The sequence below is a fragment of the Coregonus lavaretus genome (genome assembly GCF_964263955.1).
Source record: "Coregonus lavaretus genome assembly, chromosome: 20".
Taxonomy (NCBI): domain Eukaryota; kingdom Metazoa; phylum Chordata; class Actinopteri; order Salmoniformes; family Salmonidae; genus Coregonus; species Coregonus lavaretus.
The window spans coordinates 45,576,164-45,594,774 of NC_140007.1; the positions used below are offsets into that span (position 1 = coordinate 45,576,164).

Genomic DNA, 18,611 nt, shown 5'->3' on the forward strand with positions numbered 1-18,611 from the left:
TTGCCCCTCCTCTCTAACATGGCCCCTCCTCTCTAATATGGCCCCAATCTCTCTAACATGGCCCCTCCTCTCTAACATGGCCCCAATCTCTCTAACATGGCCCCTCCTCTCTAACATGGCCCCAATCTCTCTAACATGGCCCATCCTCTCTAACATGGCCCCTCCTCTAACATGGCCCCTCCTCTAACATGGCCCCTCCTCTCTAACATGGCCCCTCCTCTCTAACATGGCCCTTCCTCTCTAACATGGCCCCTCCTCTAACATGGCCCCTCTCATCAGTCAGGATGAAACACTGCAAGGGAAACACCCACTATTGCACTCCATGCACCAGAGAGCAATTTAGTCAGAGTTGGTTTGATTTAGTGTGTGATTCATTTAGCACAAGATGATTCATTCTCCAGGATATTCCTTTTCAAAAATGGAGGGCCAATCTCTAAATTGTCACTATAGGCCTTTTGCTGGATGATAATTTAATTGGAACATCATGCATGGACAAGACCAGATAATATTTTGCATGGGAAGTTTTTCCCGGAACAACATTTTCAACCGTGTGACAAGTTTATTGGACTGGAGTACACTCCTTTGGAATGAATGGCTTTACACGATAGAGCCTGGTGTGTAATAAGGAAAGTGGTACTAGGTTCATAACCTGTTACATAATACATAAATAAAAAATCTCATTACTTCGGGGAGGATAAATGAGAAATGTCATATAGCAGGCCTGCACTTCCACCCAGTAAGAAACATGTGCATCCCTACAGAGTTTGAGACATAAAGACACTGAAACATGAGATGCAAGCTGATGATTTGACAAAAAAAAAGCTATTGAACATCTGTGTTGTCGCAGAGGAGATCAGCAGCGGATATACTGCACGTACTCAACTATGCGTCAGTTTCCTGCATCGTTACGTCACCCTCTCCGTGCCCATTCATGTTGGATCAATTCAACAACTTGTAGCCTATACATTTCTGTTGCATATGTGTATTTTAGGCATGATATCCCTTACGTTTGTGGGGTGATGGTAAGGTATTAAAAAAGACCACATCCTTTTTTTCTAGGCGTTGTCGTAGTTGTGAGACCGCTGGAGAACGTGCAGTTCGTCTCGCACTCTCGTGCAGCGTGAGTCCATCCCAGCCAATCAGATAGCGAGGACGAAACCGCCGCTACACGCTCTTCCTGGATTCTGCCCATTTATCAGCACCGGGGACTGTCACGAGCGCCTTCTCTGTCGACCGAACGAGAGAGAACACTACACTTGCACACGGTTAGGCCAGATAAAGGTAAGATGAATACGTTATTTTCTTTATTATTTTGCGGAATTAGTTTACTTAAATTTAATAAAATATCCACTACTTTTGGACTATTTGTCTGATGACATTTTAGATGACATCTTGATGACATGTCCCCTTCGTCGTCATCATCACCGAAATCTAAATCTTTGCTCTTTTGTATTTTCATTTTCGAGCTTTCAGTTTTTTGGAACGCTATTCATGACATGATGGTGCCTGGCCATGTCTTGAAGCTTGGCAGCTAGTCTATTTTAAACCCTCCCGTCAGCTGGCGAGGTGCGACTCATTTAGAAACAGCAGTGAGTGAGTCTGGAGGAGAGGAAAGGGCGTCAAGTTGCAACCACGCAGCTAGATAACAGGGTTTTCTCTCTACTGAAATACTCTGCCACACCTTTCTGTACCTTTTTGATAGATGAAGACAGTTCACTATTGTTGCTTGCCATTCACTGGTATGCAGTGTGGCCAACTACCAGTTGGTACTAGATGTGGGGGGGTGTAGCTACAGAATGTTGCAATCTGTTGCTGATACAATGTAGCCAACTGATGTTACTTTGTGGTTCCCTTTCAGAGATGTTGAGAAATCAATGCTACTATGTTTCCATTGCACATCGAATGTGGAATAGACATAGTGCACGTAAATCAATATTTAAATGACCTATGTGTTAGAGTTAATCATTAAACTTCTTGTCATACCCAGTCAGAGATAATGAAAACAGGTGAAGTCAAGAAGCTGAATTGAGTCCTGGAATGTCAAGTCTTTTATTATTTATTTCATTGCGAGGAAGCCATTTAGGAGCCTATCAGCGAGTTCTAGCTACATATAGCTACATATTATTACTACCACAGGATTTTGTTTTGTTTCTTTAAATGTCAGGCCACTTTCGTTTTTTAAATGTCAGCTCACTTTTAAATGCTGTGCGTCCAACTGTTGGCTAAACATTACTCCTGACCAGTGTTGTGAGTGCTATAGAGAGCAGGGTCCAGTCTGTGTATATATGCTTCTGTTTATGCTGACAGTTGCCCCCTCTGCCCTCCCTTTCTGTGCTTTGTAGCCAGTGGCAAGTTTCCACACTATGGACATTTAAGGCCAGAGGATTTTCGATTGGTCCAGCAGGGGGTTGGTTGGTGGAGTGTCTATCTGTCAGGCTTTAGTGGCTGGGGCTGGAACATGGGGTTCATTCATGCATTTATAACAGTGGGGGTAGATTAACTGAAAGTCAAGGCAAATCAGATAAAAACCAGATCTATACGCTGTTCTGTATTGGGGGACATAGTCTAGTCACTCTTAGTGCAGGGATCATCAACTAGATTCAGCCGCGGGCCGATTTGTTTCTCGAGCGGATGGTCAGGGGGCCGGAACATAATTACAAATAATTTGTAGACAGCAAATTGACCACAAGAAGCCCAAACAGATATAATATTTGACAAAAATATAATCATTTCAAACCGTGCTTATATTTGTATACTATCACGGGTCTCTCTATGATGCGTGGGAATACTTGGGAACAGATTTCCTAAAATTAAAAATCACTTGGAGCTGATTTCCTGGTATTTTTACAGTCTTTTATGTCCAACAATGAAAATCCGTCCCTCGGGCCCTGCTCTAGTGTAACCAGGGCCTTGGAAAAGAGACGGGCGATGTCCCAAATGGTGCCACTTTCCCTTTATAGTGCACTAGTTTTTATAGGGTGCCATTTGGGAAGCATCCACTGAAAATAGAGCCTCTGTCTGGTCTAAAAATCTCTCTTCCACACACTTGAGGCTCGGAATGTGAAGAGATAACTGGGCTGCTAATGGAAGAGGGAAATGCTCAGGGCTAGGCTACATCCCAGTAAATGCATTGTCTGTTGCCAGTTCGTCTTGTCTCGTCAAGCTTACCCACGGTTTTCCCGTACCCCTGTTTTGCTCTAGTCCCTGTTTTCTAGTTTTCCTGGTTTTGACCATTCTGCCTGCCCCGACCCTGAGCCTGCCTGCTGTTCTGTACCTTTCGGACTCTGCTCTGGATTACTGACCTCTGCCTGCCCTTGACCTGTCGTTTGCCTGCCCCGTTTTTGTAAATAAGCTTTACAAACAGGAGACATAGCTCTTGCCAAAAACACTGGTGGAGTAAACAACATACAGTGCATTCGGGAAAGTATTCGGACCCCTTGACCTTTTTCCACATTTTGTTACTTTACAACCTTTATTTTAAAACAGATTTAAATTGTTTTTGTCCCCTCATCAATCTACACACAATACCCCATAATGACAAAGCAAAAACAGGTTTTTATAAATTGTAGCAATACATTTTAGAATAAGGCTGTAATGCAACAAAATGTGGAAAAAGTGAAGGGGTCCGAATACTTTCCCGAATGCACTGTATGTTGTTTACTCCACCAGTGTTTTTGGCAAGAGCTATGTCTCCTGTTTGTAAAGCTTATTTACAAAAACGGGGCAGGCAAACGACACGTCAAGGGCAGGCAGAGGTCAGTAATCCAGAGCAGAGTCCGAAAGGTACAGAAACGGCAGGCAGGCTCAGGGTCGGGACAGGCAGAGGTCGGTATTCCAGAACAGTGTCACAAGGTACAGAACGGCAGGCAGGCTCAGGGTCGGGGCAGGCGGAATGGTCAAAATCAGGAAAAACTAGAAAACAGGGACTAGAGCAAAACAGGAGTACGGGAAAACCGTGGGTAAGCTTGACGAGACAAGACGAACTGGCAACAGACAAACAGAAAATGCTGGTATAAATACACAGGGGATAATGGAGACAAATGTGGAAATTATGTTACTAAACTCAACAACTCTGTCGTAGCCGGCCGCGACCGGGAGACCCATGGGGCGGCGCATAATTGGCCCAGTGTCGTCCAGGGTAGGGGAGGGAATGGCCGGCAGGGATGTAGCTCAGTTGGTAGAGCATGACGTTTGCAACGCCAGGGTTGTGGGTTCAATTCCCACGGGGGGCCAGTATGAAAAATAAAATAATGTATGCACTCACTGTAAGTCGCTCTGGATAAGAGCGTCTGCTAAATGACTAAAATGTAAATGTAAACAAAAAGAAGAAACTTTGGAGTACTTTAAATGAAATTATGGGCAGAAAGACAATTCAACTCCCATCATTGAATCAGATGGCTTATTCATCACAAAACCATTTGATGTTGCCAATTATTTTAATGATTACTTCATTGGGAAAGTGGGCAAACTTAGGCAGTAGATGTCAACAACAAACAGTGAGCCATCGTATTCATGCATAAAAATACAAATAATAAAAGAAAAGCACTGTACAAAAAAGTTCGTTTTTTCTCCAAAAAGCAAGTCCTGCAGAGCTTTAGTTTGATCTTATCTTGATTATTGTCCAGTCATGTGGTCAAGTGCTGCAAAGAAGGACCTAGTTAAGCTGCAGCTGGCCCAGAACAGAGCGGCACGTCTTGCTCTTCATTGAAATCAGAGGGATAATATCAATACTATGCGTGCCAGCCCCTCTTGGCTAAGAGTTGAGGAAAGACTGACTGCATCACTTCTAGTTTTTATAAGAAACATTGTGTTACACACACACACACACTTACCCCACCAGACATGCCACCAGGGGTCTTTTCCTCAAATCTAGAACAAATTCAAGGAAAAGTACAGTATACAGAGCCATGATTGCATGGAACTTCCTTCCATTTCATGTAGCGAAACAGCAAACCTGGTTTCAAAAAACGAATAAAGCAACACCTCACGGCACAACGCCCCTCCCCCATGTGACCTACTTGTTGATAGATCCACACACACTGATTATAAGGTCCCCCACCCATCATCCCCTGAGGTCCCCCACCCATCATCCCCTGAGGTCCCCCACCCACCCATCATCCCCTGAGGTCCCCCACCCACCCATCATCCCCTGAGGTCCCCCACCCACCCATCATCCCCTGAGGTCCCCCACCCACCCATCATCCCCTGAGGTCCCCCACCCACCCATCATCCCCTGAGGTCCCCCACCCACCCATCATCCCCTGAGGTCCCCCACCCACCCATCATCCCCTGAGGTCCCCCACCCACCCATCATCCCCTGAGGTCCCCCACCCACCCATCATCCCCTGAGGTCCCCCACCCACCCATCATCCCCTGAGGTCCCCCACCCACCCATCATCCCCCGAGGTCCCCCACCCACCCATCATCCCCCGAGGTCCCCCACCCACCCATCATCCCCTGAGGTCCCCCACCCACCCATCATCCCCTGAGGTCCCCCACCCACCCATCATCCCCTGAGTCTCCCCTTACATTCACCCTCCCCACAATGATCAGAGAACCACCCCTTCCCTGTGGGACTGAAAGCAAAGGAAGTAGCAAAAGTCTAAATAAATATATATAACTGGTTTGTATATGTGGGGCTTTAGCTGAGATTGTTCTTTACAGAGTCAAGTATATTTAATTGTTGTTTATTGGCCTCAATTGTTCCCTGACTAGCACCATTTATTTTCACTGTCGATAATTCTAATGTTATAACTTCTAATAGTAACTGTATCCATTGGTTAAATGTGAGAGAGTGAGGTGGTTGCCAACTTCCTCTTTCTTATTTCCTCTCCTCTCTCCCACCCTCTTCCTCTCCTCTCTCCTCTCTCCCACCCTCTTCCTCTCTCCTCTCTCCCACCCTCTTCCTCTCCTCTCTCCTCTCTCCCACCCTCTTCCTCTCCTCTCCTCTCTCCCACCCTCTTCCCTCTCTCCTCTCTCCTCTCCTGTGTAGTTGCAGAACCATGTCCATCCTGAAGATTCATGCTCGTGAGATTTTCGACTCCCGTGGAAACCCCACCGTGGAGGTCGACCTGTACACCAAGAAAGGTAAGAGATTATCATGGAGCAGGGCTGTCTGTAAACGTTGTTCTCTGTAGGGTTAGGGTTCGACGCTGCCTTTGTCCGAATCACATTTGGGACTTACACAGTACATTATTAAGGCATGAGTGAAGTGTTGTCCATAACACCGTTCTCTCTACGGGGCCAGTTTTAATAGTTTAAGCAACATTGCATGCATGCACGTTATCTAGGATATATTTAGCAACAAAGTACTGTTTCGTTTGAATGGGTTCATGAATTGATTTACTTTAGAGTGATGAATAGATTTTAAAGTGGGGAAACAGCCCGTCAGCTTACGGTGAATAAAACCTAGCAGAGCTCAGTGCCCCCTGAACTAATGAATCAAACATGTGATGTCCCTAGCGGGCAGCGCTGGTCTGGGTCTGATAAAGTGCCAACTCACTGTGATGCTGCTCATTGTGCCGTGCATTGTGGGACGGGAGAATGTCATTGTTTCCTTGGCCACTCCTTTAACATTCATGTCGTTTATTCAGTGCATTCGGAAAAGTATTCAGACCCCTTGACTTTTTCCACATTTTTGTTACGTTACAGCCGTATTCTAAAATTGATTAAATCGTTTCCCCCCCCCCTCATCAATCTACACACAATACCCCATAATGACAAAGAAAAAACAGGTTTTGCAAATTTATAAAAAATAAAAAACTGAAATATCACATTTACATAAGTATTCAGACCCTTTACTCAGTACTTTGTTGAAGCACCTTTGGCAGCGATTACAGCCTCGAGTCTTCTTGGATATGACGCTACAAGCTTGGCACACCTGTATTTGGGGAGTTTCTCCCATTCTTCTCTGCAGATCCTCTCAAGCGCTGTCAGGTTGGCTATTTTCAGGTCTCTCCAGAGATGTTCGATCGGGTTCAAGTCCAGGCTCTGGCTGGGCCACTCAAGGACATTCAGAGACTTGTCCCGAAGCCACTCCTGCATTGTCTTGCCTGTGTGCTTAGGGTTGTTGTCCTGTTGGAAGGTGAACCTTCGCCCCAGTCTGAGGTCCTGAGCACTCTGGAGCAGGTTTTCATCAAGGATCTCTCTCTGTACTTTGCTCCGTTCATCTTTCCCTCTATCCTGAATAGTCTCCCAGTCCCTGCCGCTGAAAAACATCCCCACAGCATGATGCTGCCCCCACCATGCTTCACCGTAGGGATGGTGCCAGGTTTCCTCCAGACGTGAAGCTTGGCATTCAGGCCAAATAATTCAATCTTGGTTTCATCAGACAAGAGAATCTTGTTTATCATGGTCTGAGAGTCTTTAGGTGCTTTTTGGCAAACTCTTAAGTGGGCTGTCATGTGCCTTTTACTGAGGAGTGGCTTCCGTCTGGCCACTCTACCATAAAGGCCTGATTGGTGGAGTGCTGCAGAGATGGTTGTCCTTCTGGAAGGTTCTCCCATCTCCACAGAGGAACTCTAGAGCTCTGTCAGAGTGACCATCGGGTTTTTGGTCACCTCCCTGACCAAGGCCCTTCTCCCCCGATTGCTACCAAAGGTGCTTCAACAAAGTAAAGGTTTGTTTTTTGCAAAAACCTGTTTTCGCTTTGTCATTATGGGGTGTTGTTAAATGTTTTATTTAATCCATTTTAGAATAAGGCTGTGACGTAAAACAAAATTTGGAAAAAGGGAAGGGGTCTGGATACTTTTCGTATGCACTGTATTGCCATGAATTGAAAGTATGAAGATACTTCTTAAATCTTGGAATTAGAAGAAGTATCATTATTTCCCCTACAACTCATCCAGAATGCCGCAGCCCGTCTGGTGTTCAACCTTCCCAAGTTCTCTCACGTCACCCCGCTCCTCCGCACACTCCACTGGCTTCCAGTTGATGCTTGCATCTGCTACAAGACCATGGTGCTTGCCTACGGTGCTGTGAGGGGAACGGCACCTCCGTACCTTCAGGCTCTGATCAGTCCCTACACCCAAACGAGGGCATTGCGTTCATCCACCTCTGGCCTGCTGGCCCCCCTACCTCTGCGGAAGCACAGTTCCCGCTCAGCCCAGTCAAAACTGTTCGCTGCTCTGGCACCCCAATGGTGGAACAAGCTCCCTCACGACGCCAGGACAGCGGAGTCACTCACCACCTTCCGGAGACATTTGAAACCCCACCTCTTTAAGGAATACCTGGGATAGGATAAAGTAATCCTTCTACCCCCTTACCCCCCCCCCCCCCCCCAAAAAAAAATAACATTGTAAAGTGGTTATCCCACTGGCTATAAGGTGAATGCACCAATTTGTAAGTCGCTCTGGATGAGAGCGTCTGCTAAATGACGTAAATGTAAAATGTAAAAATTTCCAGAACATTCCACATTATAAGTGATGGAAAGGCTAACACCTCCTTTGGTTAACAATAGCTTGTTGTTTACAAGACATGTACTGCCTTATTGAAATAAAGTGGACTGCAATGCAGAGGTTCCCATCACAAATATAATTGCAATGTTTAAAAAAGTATCCTCATAACAGCTCTGATATGTTAATCAATAGTGTTAATCAATAGGTATTTTTCTCCAGCACTTGGCCTGTATGTTTCTCTGTGTCCCATCATGTTCATTCAAATCAATTCAATTAAAAATACAGTACAAATGTGTAAAAACAACAATTAACAAGAAATGACACAACACCAATAGTTTTAGCTCCAGGCTAGTCCCTCTCCAACTGGCAGAGTGAGTTAGCTCCAGGCTAGTCCCTCTCCAACGGACAGAGTGAGTTAGCTCCAGGCTAGTCCCTCTCCAACTGGCAGAGTGAGTTAGCTTCAGGCTAGTCCCTCTCCAACTGGCAGAGTGAGTTAGCTCCAGGCTAGTCCCTCTCCAACTGGCAGAGTGAGTTAGCTCCAGGCTAGTCCCTCTCCAACTGGCAGAGTGAGTTAGCTCCAGGCTAGTCCCTCTCCAACTGGCAGAGTGAGTTAGCTCCATGGTAAGGGTAGCCTATATCCTACAGCCTACTAGAGAGAGCTAGCAGATCAGATCGTGTTATTGGAGTGAAAATAGCTCCTGTCTGTAACGGTACACTGCTTGGACAGCGCTACCGTGTTACTGTAATGGTTCCTACAGGGGAAACACTAGTCATACTGAGACACATACAGTAGAATCAGTGTTTCCCCTGTAGTCATTTAGCAGCAGCAACTTTTAAAGGGATAGTGTGAGATTTGAGCAATTAAGCCCTTTTTCTACTTACCCAGAGTCAGATGAATTCATGGATACCAATTTTAATGTCTCTGCTTGCAGTTTGAAGGAAGTTGCTAACTAGCATTAGCGCAATTGCTAACTGGCATTAGCGCAATGACTGCTAGCTGTCCTATAGACTTCCAGTCATTGTGCTAACGCTAGTTAGCGATGGCTCGCAAAACTACCTTCCACTTCTTCAAACTGCACGCAGATACATACAAATGGTTCATTTGACTCGGGGGTAAGTAGAAAAATGCCTTGAAGATCAGAGTGACAAGTTACAACATGTATTTGTAGCACACAGATAACCATTTCAAAATGTCAGTGATTGACTCTGGGGGAGAGGAAAAGACGTCAAGTTGCAACCACACAGCTAGATAACAGTATTTGCTCACTACTGAAATACTCTGCCACACCTTTCTGGTAGATGAAGACAGTTCACTATTGTTGCTTGCCATTCACTGGTATGCAGTGTGGCCAACTACCAGTTGGTACTAGATGTGGGGGGGGGTGTAGCTACAGAATGTTGCAATCTGTTGCTGATACAATGTAGCCAACTGTGGTTACTTTGTGGTTCCCTTTCAGAGATGTTGAGAAATCAATGCTACTATGTTTCCATTGCACATCGAATGTGGAATAGACATAGTGCACGTAAATCAATATTTAAATGACCTATGTGTTAGAGTTAATCATTAAACTTCTTGTCATACCCAGTCAGAGATAATGAAAACAGAAGCTGAATTGAATCCTGGAATGTCACGTCTTCTATGTTTCCATTGCACATTAAAAATGGAATAGACATAGTGCACGTTTACTAAGATAAATATTTAAATAAATAGTTAAATTTTCTATTTGTTAAGAGTTAATCATTATACTAGGGAGAACACACAGCAAAATACTTCTTATCATACCCAAAGATATAAAAACAGGTGAAGGCAAGAAGTTGAATTAAATCCTGGAATGTCAAATATTGTATTATGTACTTCATTGTGAGGAAGCCATTCAGGAGCCTATCGTCAGGTTCGATCCCTCCATCTCCAATCTGTCACCTATGGACACAGAAAACCAAACTATGCTGTGTTCCAAATGGCACCCTATTCCCTATGTAATGCACTACTTTTGCACTACTTTTGCACTATGACTTTTAGTGCACCCCTATGATCCCTGGTCAAAAGTGATGCACTATATAGTGAGTAGGGTTCCATTTGGAATGTAACCATAGACAGTAAAGTTGAATTCTATGGCTAAACTTCCAACATTCTAATGTCAGTTGCACAATATGGGCTATTTTTAAACAATAGTTCAGGTGGTGCTTTCAAAGTTGGTTATATTATATATGATTCGAAATTTATGTCATGACCTTTCAGAACCACTTGTCAAACAAAATGTACAATGTGTCAGGGTTTCCTTTTTTTATGCAATTTATACAGGTAATTCTGATATGTATCCTAGGGGTCAAAGGTTGACCTGAACATTCCTGATGGATAGCTGTGAACCCAAGCTTTCCAATGATATACCGTATGATTGAAGGGTATACGTGAGCAATATGTTGTATACTGACATTGTTTGTCATAGGGTCAAATCCATATGGGAAGAATTAATGGGTTAGGGGAATGAATGAAAGCCTGACAACAGAGGAAGCTGCCATCGCTGCACCACACATTTTACAACTAGGGACATAGACCTTATAGAAAATCACTATGAGACATCGTCACCCCGAGTCCAACTCCGGTCTTCCAGTACCCCTAACAGTCCAACTCCGGTCCTCCAGTATCCCTAACAGTCTAATTCCGGTCTTCCAGTATCCCTAACAGTCTAATTCCGGTCTTCCAGTACCCCTAACAGTCTAATTCCGGTCTTCCAGTATCCCTAACAGTCTAATTCCGGTCTTCCAGTATCCCTAACAGTCCAATTCCGGTCTTCCAGTACCCCTAACAGTCTAATTCCGGTCTTCCAGTATCCCTAACAGTCTAATTCCGGTCTTCCAGTATCCCTAACAGTCCAATTCCGGTCTTCCAGTATCCCTAACAGTCCAATTCCGGTCTTCCAGTATCCCTAACAGTCCAATTCCGGTCTTCCAGTACCCCAAGTCATTTGGTAATCCTGAACTCATGGCCTAAATCTCTCTGTGTGTCTCCAATGAGCAATTAGAATCACATTTGCATTAGAATCACATTTGCATAGCCAGTATCTTTCTTCACATGGTTGAATCCAAAATGTATGACCTTGGTGTGACCTTGGTGTGACCTTGGTGTGACCTTGGTGTGTGTCTGAGGCTGAGGCAGCAGTCGTATCCTGGAGACGTATGTGTGTGTGTGTGCGTGTGTGTGTGTGTGTGTGTGTGTGCGTGTGTGTGTGCGTGTGTGTGTGTGTGTGTGTGCGTGTGTGTGTGCGTGTGTGTGTGTGTGTGCGTGCGTGCGTGTGTGCGTGCGTGCGTGTGTGTGTGCGTGTGTGTGTGAACCTGTAGTCTCATCCTGAGGCTGCTTCAGCTGCACTGCACATGCTCAGTAGAGAGCTTTTCTTCTCTGTCCAACCCTGTTACATTACATTTACATTTTAGTCATTTAGCAGACGCTCTTATCCAGAGCGACTTACAGGAGCAATTAGGGTTAAGTGCCTTGCTCAAGGGCACAACGACAGATTTTTCACATTGATCTGCTTAGTATGTGCGACCAGGCAGCGACCCTCCCTCTCTCTCCTCAGGGAGCAAAATGTGATGAACGCATGAATGATGGAATTCTTTCCTGTTGTTTTCACTACATAAATACCAAAAGCCATCATACTATAACAAAATATTGATATTATTATTATTATTATTACTTGAGCAGTAATATAGTATGGATCAGTCAATGTGTTAGGAACTGGATCAGTAATATAGTCTGGATCAGTCAATGTGTTAGGAACTGGATCAGTAATATAGTCTGGATCAGTCAATGTGTTAGGAACTGGATCAGTAATATAGTCTGGATCAGTCAATGTGTTAGGAACTGGATCAGTAATATAGTCTGGATCAGTCAATGTGTTAGGAACTGGATCAGTAATATAGTCTGGATCAGTCAATGTGTTAGGAACTGGATCAGTAATATAGTATGGATCAGTCAATGTGTTAGGAACTGGATCAGTAATATAGTCTGGATCAGTCAATGTGTTAGGAACTGGATCAGTAATATAGTCTGGATCAGTCAATGTGTTAGGAACTGGATCAGTAATATAGTCTGGATCAGTCAATGTGTTATGAACTGGATCAGTAATATAGTCTGGATCAGTCAATGTGTTAGGAACTGGATCAGTAATATAGTCTGGATCAGTCAATGTGTTAGGAACTGGATCAGTAATATAGTCTGGATCAGTCAATGTGTTAGGAACTGGATCAGTAATATAGTCTGGATCAGTCAATGTGTTAGGAACTGGATCAGTAATATAGTCTGGATCAGTCAATGTGTTAGGAACTGGATCAGTAATATAGTCTGGGCCCATATTTACAAAGCGTCTCAGAATAGGAGTGCCGATCTAGGATCAGGTCCGCCCTCTTATTCATTATGGTTTAAACTGATCCTAGGTCAGCGATATTACTCTGCGACACTTTGTGGATACCGGCCCTGGTTTCAGATCAGTTTGTGGATACCGGCCCTGGTTTCAGATCAGTTTGTGGATACCGGCCCTGGTTTCAGATCAGTTTGTGGATACCGGACCTGGTTTCAGATCAGTTTGTGGATACCGGCCCTGGTTTCAGATCAGTTTGTGGATACCGGCCCTGGTTTCAGATCAGTTTGTGGATACCGGCCCTGGTTTCAGATCAGTTTGTGGATACCGGCCCTGGTTTCAGATCAGTTTGTGGATACCGGCCCTGGTTTCAGATCAGTTTGTGGATACCGGCCCTGGTTTCAGATCAGTTTGTGGATACCGGCCCTGGTTTCAGATCAGTTTGTGGATAGCGGACCTGGTTTCAGATCAGTTTGTGGATACCGGCCCTGGTTTCAGATCAGTTTGTGGATAGCGGACCTGGTTTCAGATCAGTTTGTGGATACCGGCCCTGGTTTCAGATCAGTTTGTGGATACCGGCCCTGGTTTCAGATCAGTTTGTGGATACCGGCCCTGGTTTCAGATCAGTTTGTGGATAGCGGACCTGGTTTCAGATCAGTTTGTGGATACCGGCCCTGGTTTCAGATCAGTTTGTGGATACCGGCCCTGGTTTCAGATCAGTTTGTGGATACCGGCCCTGGTTTCAGATCAGTTTGTGGATACCGGCCCTGGTTTCAGATCAGTTTGTGGATACCGGCCCTGGTTTCAGATCAGTTTGTGGATACCGGCCCTGGTTTCAGATCAGTTTGTGGAAATCGGACATGGTTTCAGATCAGTTTGTGGATACCGGCCCTGGTTTCAGATCAGTTTGTGGATACCGGCCCTGGTTTCAGATCAGTTTGTGGAAATCGGACATGGTTTCAGATCAGTTTGTGGATACCGGCCCTGGTTTCAGATCAGTTTGTGGATACCGGCCCTGGTTTCAGATCAGTTTGTGGATACCGGCCCTGGTTTCAGATCAGTTTGTGGAAATCGGACATGGTTTCAGATCAGTTTGTGGATACCGGCCCTGGTTTCAGATCAGTTTGTGGATACCGGCCCTGGTTTCAGATCAGTTTGTGGAAATCGGACATGGTTTCAGATCAGTTTGTGGATACCGGCCCTGGTTTCAGATCAGTTTGTGGATACCGGCCCTGGTTTCAGATCAGTTTGTGGATACCGGCCCTGGTTTCAGATCAGTTTGTGAATACCGGCCCTGGTTTTAGATCAGTTTGTGGATAGCGGCCCTGGTTTCAGATCAGTTTGTGGATAGCGGACCTGATTTCAGATCAGTTTGTGGATAGCGGACCTGGTTTCAGATCAGTTTGTGGAAATCGGACATGGTTTCAGATCAGTTTGTGAATAGCGGACCTGGTTTCAGATCAGTTTGTGAATACCGGACCTGGTTTCAGATCAGTTTGTGGATACCGGCCCTGGTTTCAGATCAGTTTGTGGATACCGGCCCTGGTTTCAGATCAGTTTGTGGATACCGGCCCTGGTTTCAGATCAGTTTGTGGATACCGGCCCTGGTTTCAGATCAGTTTGTGGATAGCGGACCTGGTTTCAGATCAGTTTGTGGATACTGGACCTGGTTTCAGATCAGTTTGTGAATACCGGACCTGGTTTCAGATCAGTTTGTGGATAGCGGACCTGGTTTCAGATCAGTTTGTGGATACCGGCCCTGGTTTCAGATCAGTTTGTGGATACCGGACCTGGTTTCAGATCAGTTTGTGGATAGCGGACCTGGTTTCAGATCAGTTTGTGGATAGCGGACCTGGTTTCAGATCAGTTTGTGAATACCGGACCTGGTTTCAGATCAGTTTGTGAATACCGGACCTGGTTTCAGATCAGTTTGGGCTGTTCTGCCACATTGTTCACTTCTGTCTTCCTCAGGTTTTATCCTGCAGTATGTCAGTAAATAGAGATGGAATAGACTCATTAACATTCTTTCTTTCCTCCCCAGATGAAATAGACTCATTAACATTCTATCTTTCCTCCCCAGATGAAATCAACTCATTAACATTCTATCTTTCCTCCCCAGATGAAATCAACTCATTAACATTCTATCTTTCCTCCCCAGATGAAATAGACTCATTAACATTCTATCTTTCCTCCCCAGATGAAATAGACTCATTAACATCTCATCTTTCCCCCCCAGATGAAATAGACTCAATAACATCCTATCTTTGGTCCCCAGATTAAATCGATTAGCCTAATTACATACTCTCTTGTTCTGTGTTCTCCAGGTCTGTTCAGGGCTGCAGTCCCCAGCGGTGCCTCTACTGGTATCTATGAAGCTCTGGAGCTCCGTGACAACGACAAGACACGCTATCTGGGCAAAGGTACGCACATTTCCCTCTTCTGATTGGACTAGCTAGTAACACTCCCTGTTCTGATTGGACTAGCTAGTTACCAGTCATTTACAGTGCCTAGTGAAAGTCGACACACCCCTTGCACAGTCTTCACATTTTGCTGCCTTAAAATTAAATCTAAAAAAGGGATTACATTAGATGTTTTACAGCAGGACAATTAACACATTTTAATGCCAAAGACACACCAGAATGGCTTTCCAAGAGGTGTTGAGTGTTCCTGAATGGCCCAGTCTTAGTACTGACTTAAATCTGCTTGAAAATCCGAGACAAGGTTTGAATATTGCTGTCCATCAATGATTCCCAACCAAAGGTACTGAGCTTGAGCAATTTAGACAAAAACAATTGATATATGTTGCACTAAGAGTTGTGCAGAGTTGGTAGAATCTTATTCGAAATGACTTACAGCTGTAATGGCTGCCAAAAGCGCTTCCATCAACTATTAACACAAGGGTGTTATTTTCTATTAAATTTGGAAAATGTTTCTATAACTTTCTTTCACTTTCAAATGTAATCCCTTTTTTAGATTTAATTTTAAGGCAGCAAAATGTGAAGACTGTGCAAGGGGTGTGTAGACTTTCACTAGGCTATAGGCACTGTATATTAGGTGGAATTTAGCAACATGCTAGTCTTAGAGTGTATTGTTGTCATAGCTAGTTTCCAATGTCCATGTACGCTAGCCTGGTCCCAGATCTCTTTGTGCTGTATGGCCAACTCGTGTGGTTGGCATGGCAATAACCATAGGAGTTGGCAAGACAGCACAGACAGATCTGGGACCAGGCTACATGGACACAGCTCACTCTATACATTTTTTTCCCATTACATGTTTCTTTCTTTCCTTCCTTCTTCATCCTTCCTTTCTCTGACACGTCATCAGGGGTGAAAAGGGCTGTTAAATATGTTAATGAGTTCTTGGCCCCGGCTCTGTGTAACCAGGTAAATACACAGTGTGGAGGAGCAACAGGACTAAGGCACAGATAACACTGAAATGAACTGGAGTTGATGAAAGCATGACTTTCGAGTGGGTTTGCCTTGATTTGACAACTAACTAACCTCTGTGGCAGGCATTCACAGACAATCACAGATTTTCTAAATCGTTATTACGGCCATAAAAATATAACGACTAGAAGAGACATTCCTCCAAGTCAATGTTTTGTGATGGGTGGACCGGCCGGCGGCCATATTGTCATTCTATTTCTGTGATTACCCCATGATCCCAATAGTAGATCATTCTACTTGAAGTTTGTTTAACCAGCCTAGTTGCTGCCACCACAGCAGACAATATTAACGAGATCTAAGGCTTGCTCTGTGATCGTCTGGTAGTGCCTGCTGCTCTTGCACGGTCTACTTCTCCCTGGGTTGTGACGCTCTGCTTGTCCCTCTGCAGGTGTCTCAAAAGCTGTTGATCATATCAATAAAACTATTGCACCTGCACTTGTTCGGCAGGTAGGAACATTTACTGTTTGACTAACATTGATCATGTTGTGCTAGTGTCAAGTCAGTGTTGCATAGAGTGTACAGTATGGCATAGAGCAGTCATGTAGGAGATTGCTAAGAACAATCCTGACTGAGGACAATGAAGTCAGAGGGTAAGAGAAGACACCTATCACTTCAAGTTCCACGTAGAGTTCTTCTTTACCCCATGGAGTTTACTAGATACAATATATCCTCTTGGATACAATATATCCTCTTGGACTTTTGTCTGTTGAATGTATCTGTAAGATGTTATTGTTGTATGTATACAACACTGTACGCACCTCAGCGACCAGAGCTACAGAGGTCTCGGGTATTTTACCTAACCTGGCTAGTAACACCTCAAGATGCTGTGTGTAGTGTGCACTAGCGAACCTAAATGTCCTTCAAGACAGGTGTGTTGAGCTAACCTGTTTGAACTTTGAACTAACCTTTGTCTGTTTGTTGTCAGTTCCTCCCATCTCTAACGATGTGTCTGTTGTTCTGTGTCTGTCTGTCTGTCCTGTTGTTCAGAATGTCAGCGTCGTGGAGCAGGAGAAGGTGGACAAGCTGATGCTGGACATGGATGGCACAGAGAACAAGTGTAGGTTACTTCCTTTAATATATGGAATCTTAGCATAGAGTTGAGAGTGTACAGTGATGCAGTACATTCCAGTGTACTATTCTTCAAAGCAAAGACAGACATGTCATGTGACCCTCTCTAGTCCCTATGCAAGCAAAGATAACAGCAGTCAACTTGAATACAGCCCAAATCAACAATTTAGGAAAACAATAAAAAAGTTTAGAGAAAAAAGGCTGAAATAGTTTGCTTTATGGGCTCTTGGTTTTCTGTTCCCTCCTCAGCTAAGTTTGGTGCCAACGCCATCCTGGGCGTTTCCCTGGCTGTGTGCAAGGCCGGGGCTGCTGAGAAAGGCGTCCCCCTGTACCGTCACATCGCTGACCTCGCTGGCAACCCCAATGTCATCCTTCCAGTCCCTGTAAGTTTATCGTCATCCTTCCAGTCCCATTAAGTTTAACGTCATCCTTCCAGTCCCATTAAGTTTAACGTCATCCTTCCAGTCCCATTGAGTTTAACGTCATCCTTCCAGTCCCGTTAAGTTTAACGTCATCCTTCCAGTCCCATTAAGTTTAACGTCATCCTTCCAGTCCCATTGAGTTTAACGTCATCCTTCCAGTCCCATTAAGTTTATCGTCATCCTTCCAGTCCCATTAAGTTTAACGTCATCCTTCCAGTCCCATTAAGTTTATCGTCATCCTTCCAGTCCCATTGAGTTTAACGTCATCCTTCCAGTCCCATTGAGTTTAACGTCATCCTTCCAGTCCCATTGAGTTTAACGTCATCCTCCCAATCCCATTAAGTCTGTGTTTATTAATGTTCACAGAGAGTGTGAGTCATCTTTATGTGACCTTGCATCGCAAGACTGTGTTATCCCGCTGAGCTAAAGCTGACCTGCGTTAGCTCAGCGGGATAATACAGTTTTGTGCCGTGGCTGTGGTTCACTGAGCTGATACGTCTTACCTCTGATATGTTGGTCTGAAGGTGAAACGTCTCATCTCTGTCAGGCTTAGTTCTCCATTACACGTACACATTCCTTCGCTCTTTACTTCAGTCATCTTTCAACACTTTTCACTTGTTTGATTTGAAACTTCAGTTCAAACCTCTCCTGTCTCTTTCCAGGCCTTCAATGTGATCAACGGAGGTTCCCACGCAGGCAACAAGCTGGCCATGCAGGAGTTCATGATCCTCCCCGTAGGAGCCAGCACCTTCAAGGAGGCCATGCGCATCGGAGCCGAGGTCTACCACAACCTGAAGAACGTTATCAAGAAGAAGTACGGCCAGGACGCCACTAACGTGGGAGATGAGGGTGGCTTCGCCCCCAACATCCTGGAGAACAAGGAAGGTGAGAGAGAGAGAGAGAGAGAGAGAGATAGAGGGAGAG

At 44.7% G+C, this 18,611-nt stretch overlaps 1 protein-coding gene across 1 annotated transcript in view; it reads left to right on the forward strand.

The window, feature by feature from the left end:
- Window positions 1-843: 843 nt before the first annotated feature.
- The window catches only part of eno1a (enolase 1a, (alpha)), a 22,914-nt gene continuing 5,146 nt past the window's right edge, over window positions 844-18,611 (forward strand). The window contains exons 1-7 of the mRNA XM_084184239.1: window positions 844-1,281; window positions 5,993-6,087; window positions 15,076-15,171; window positions 16,586-16,644; window positions 17,185-17,254; window positions 17,515-17,648; window positions 18,350-18,572. Coding sequence (XP_084040365.1) covers window positions 6,003-6,087; window positions 15,076-15,171; window positions 16,586-16,644; window positions 17,185-17,254; window positions 17,515-17,648; window positions 18,350-18,572 — 667 coding nt within the window. The 5' untranslated portion in view covers window positions 844-1,281; window positions 5,993-6,002. The remainder of the gene's footprint in view (window positions 1,282-5,992; window positions 6,088-15,075; window positions 15,172-16,585; window positions 16,645-17,184; window positions 17,255-17,514; window positions 17,649-18,349; window positions 18,573-18,611) is intronic.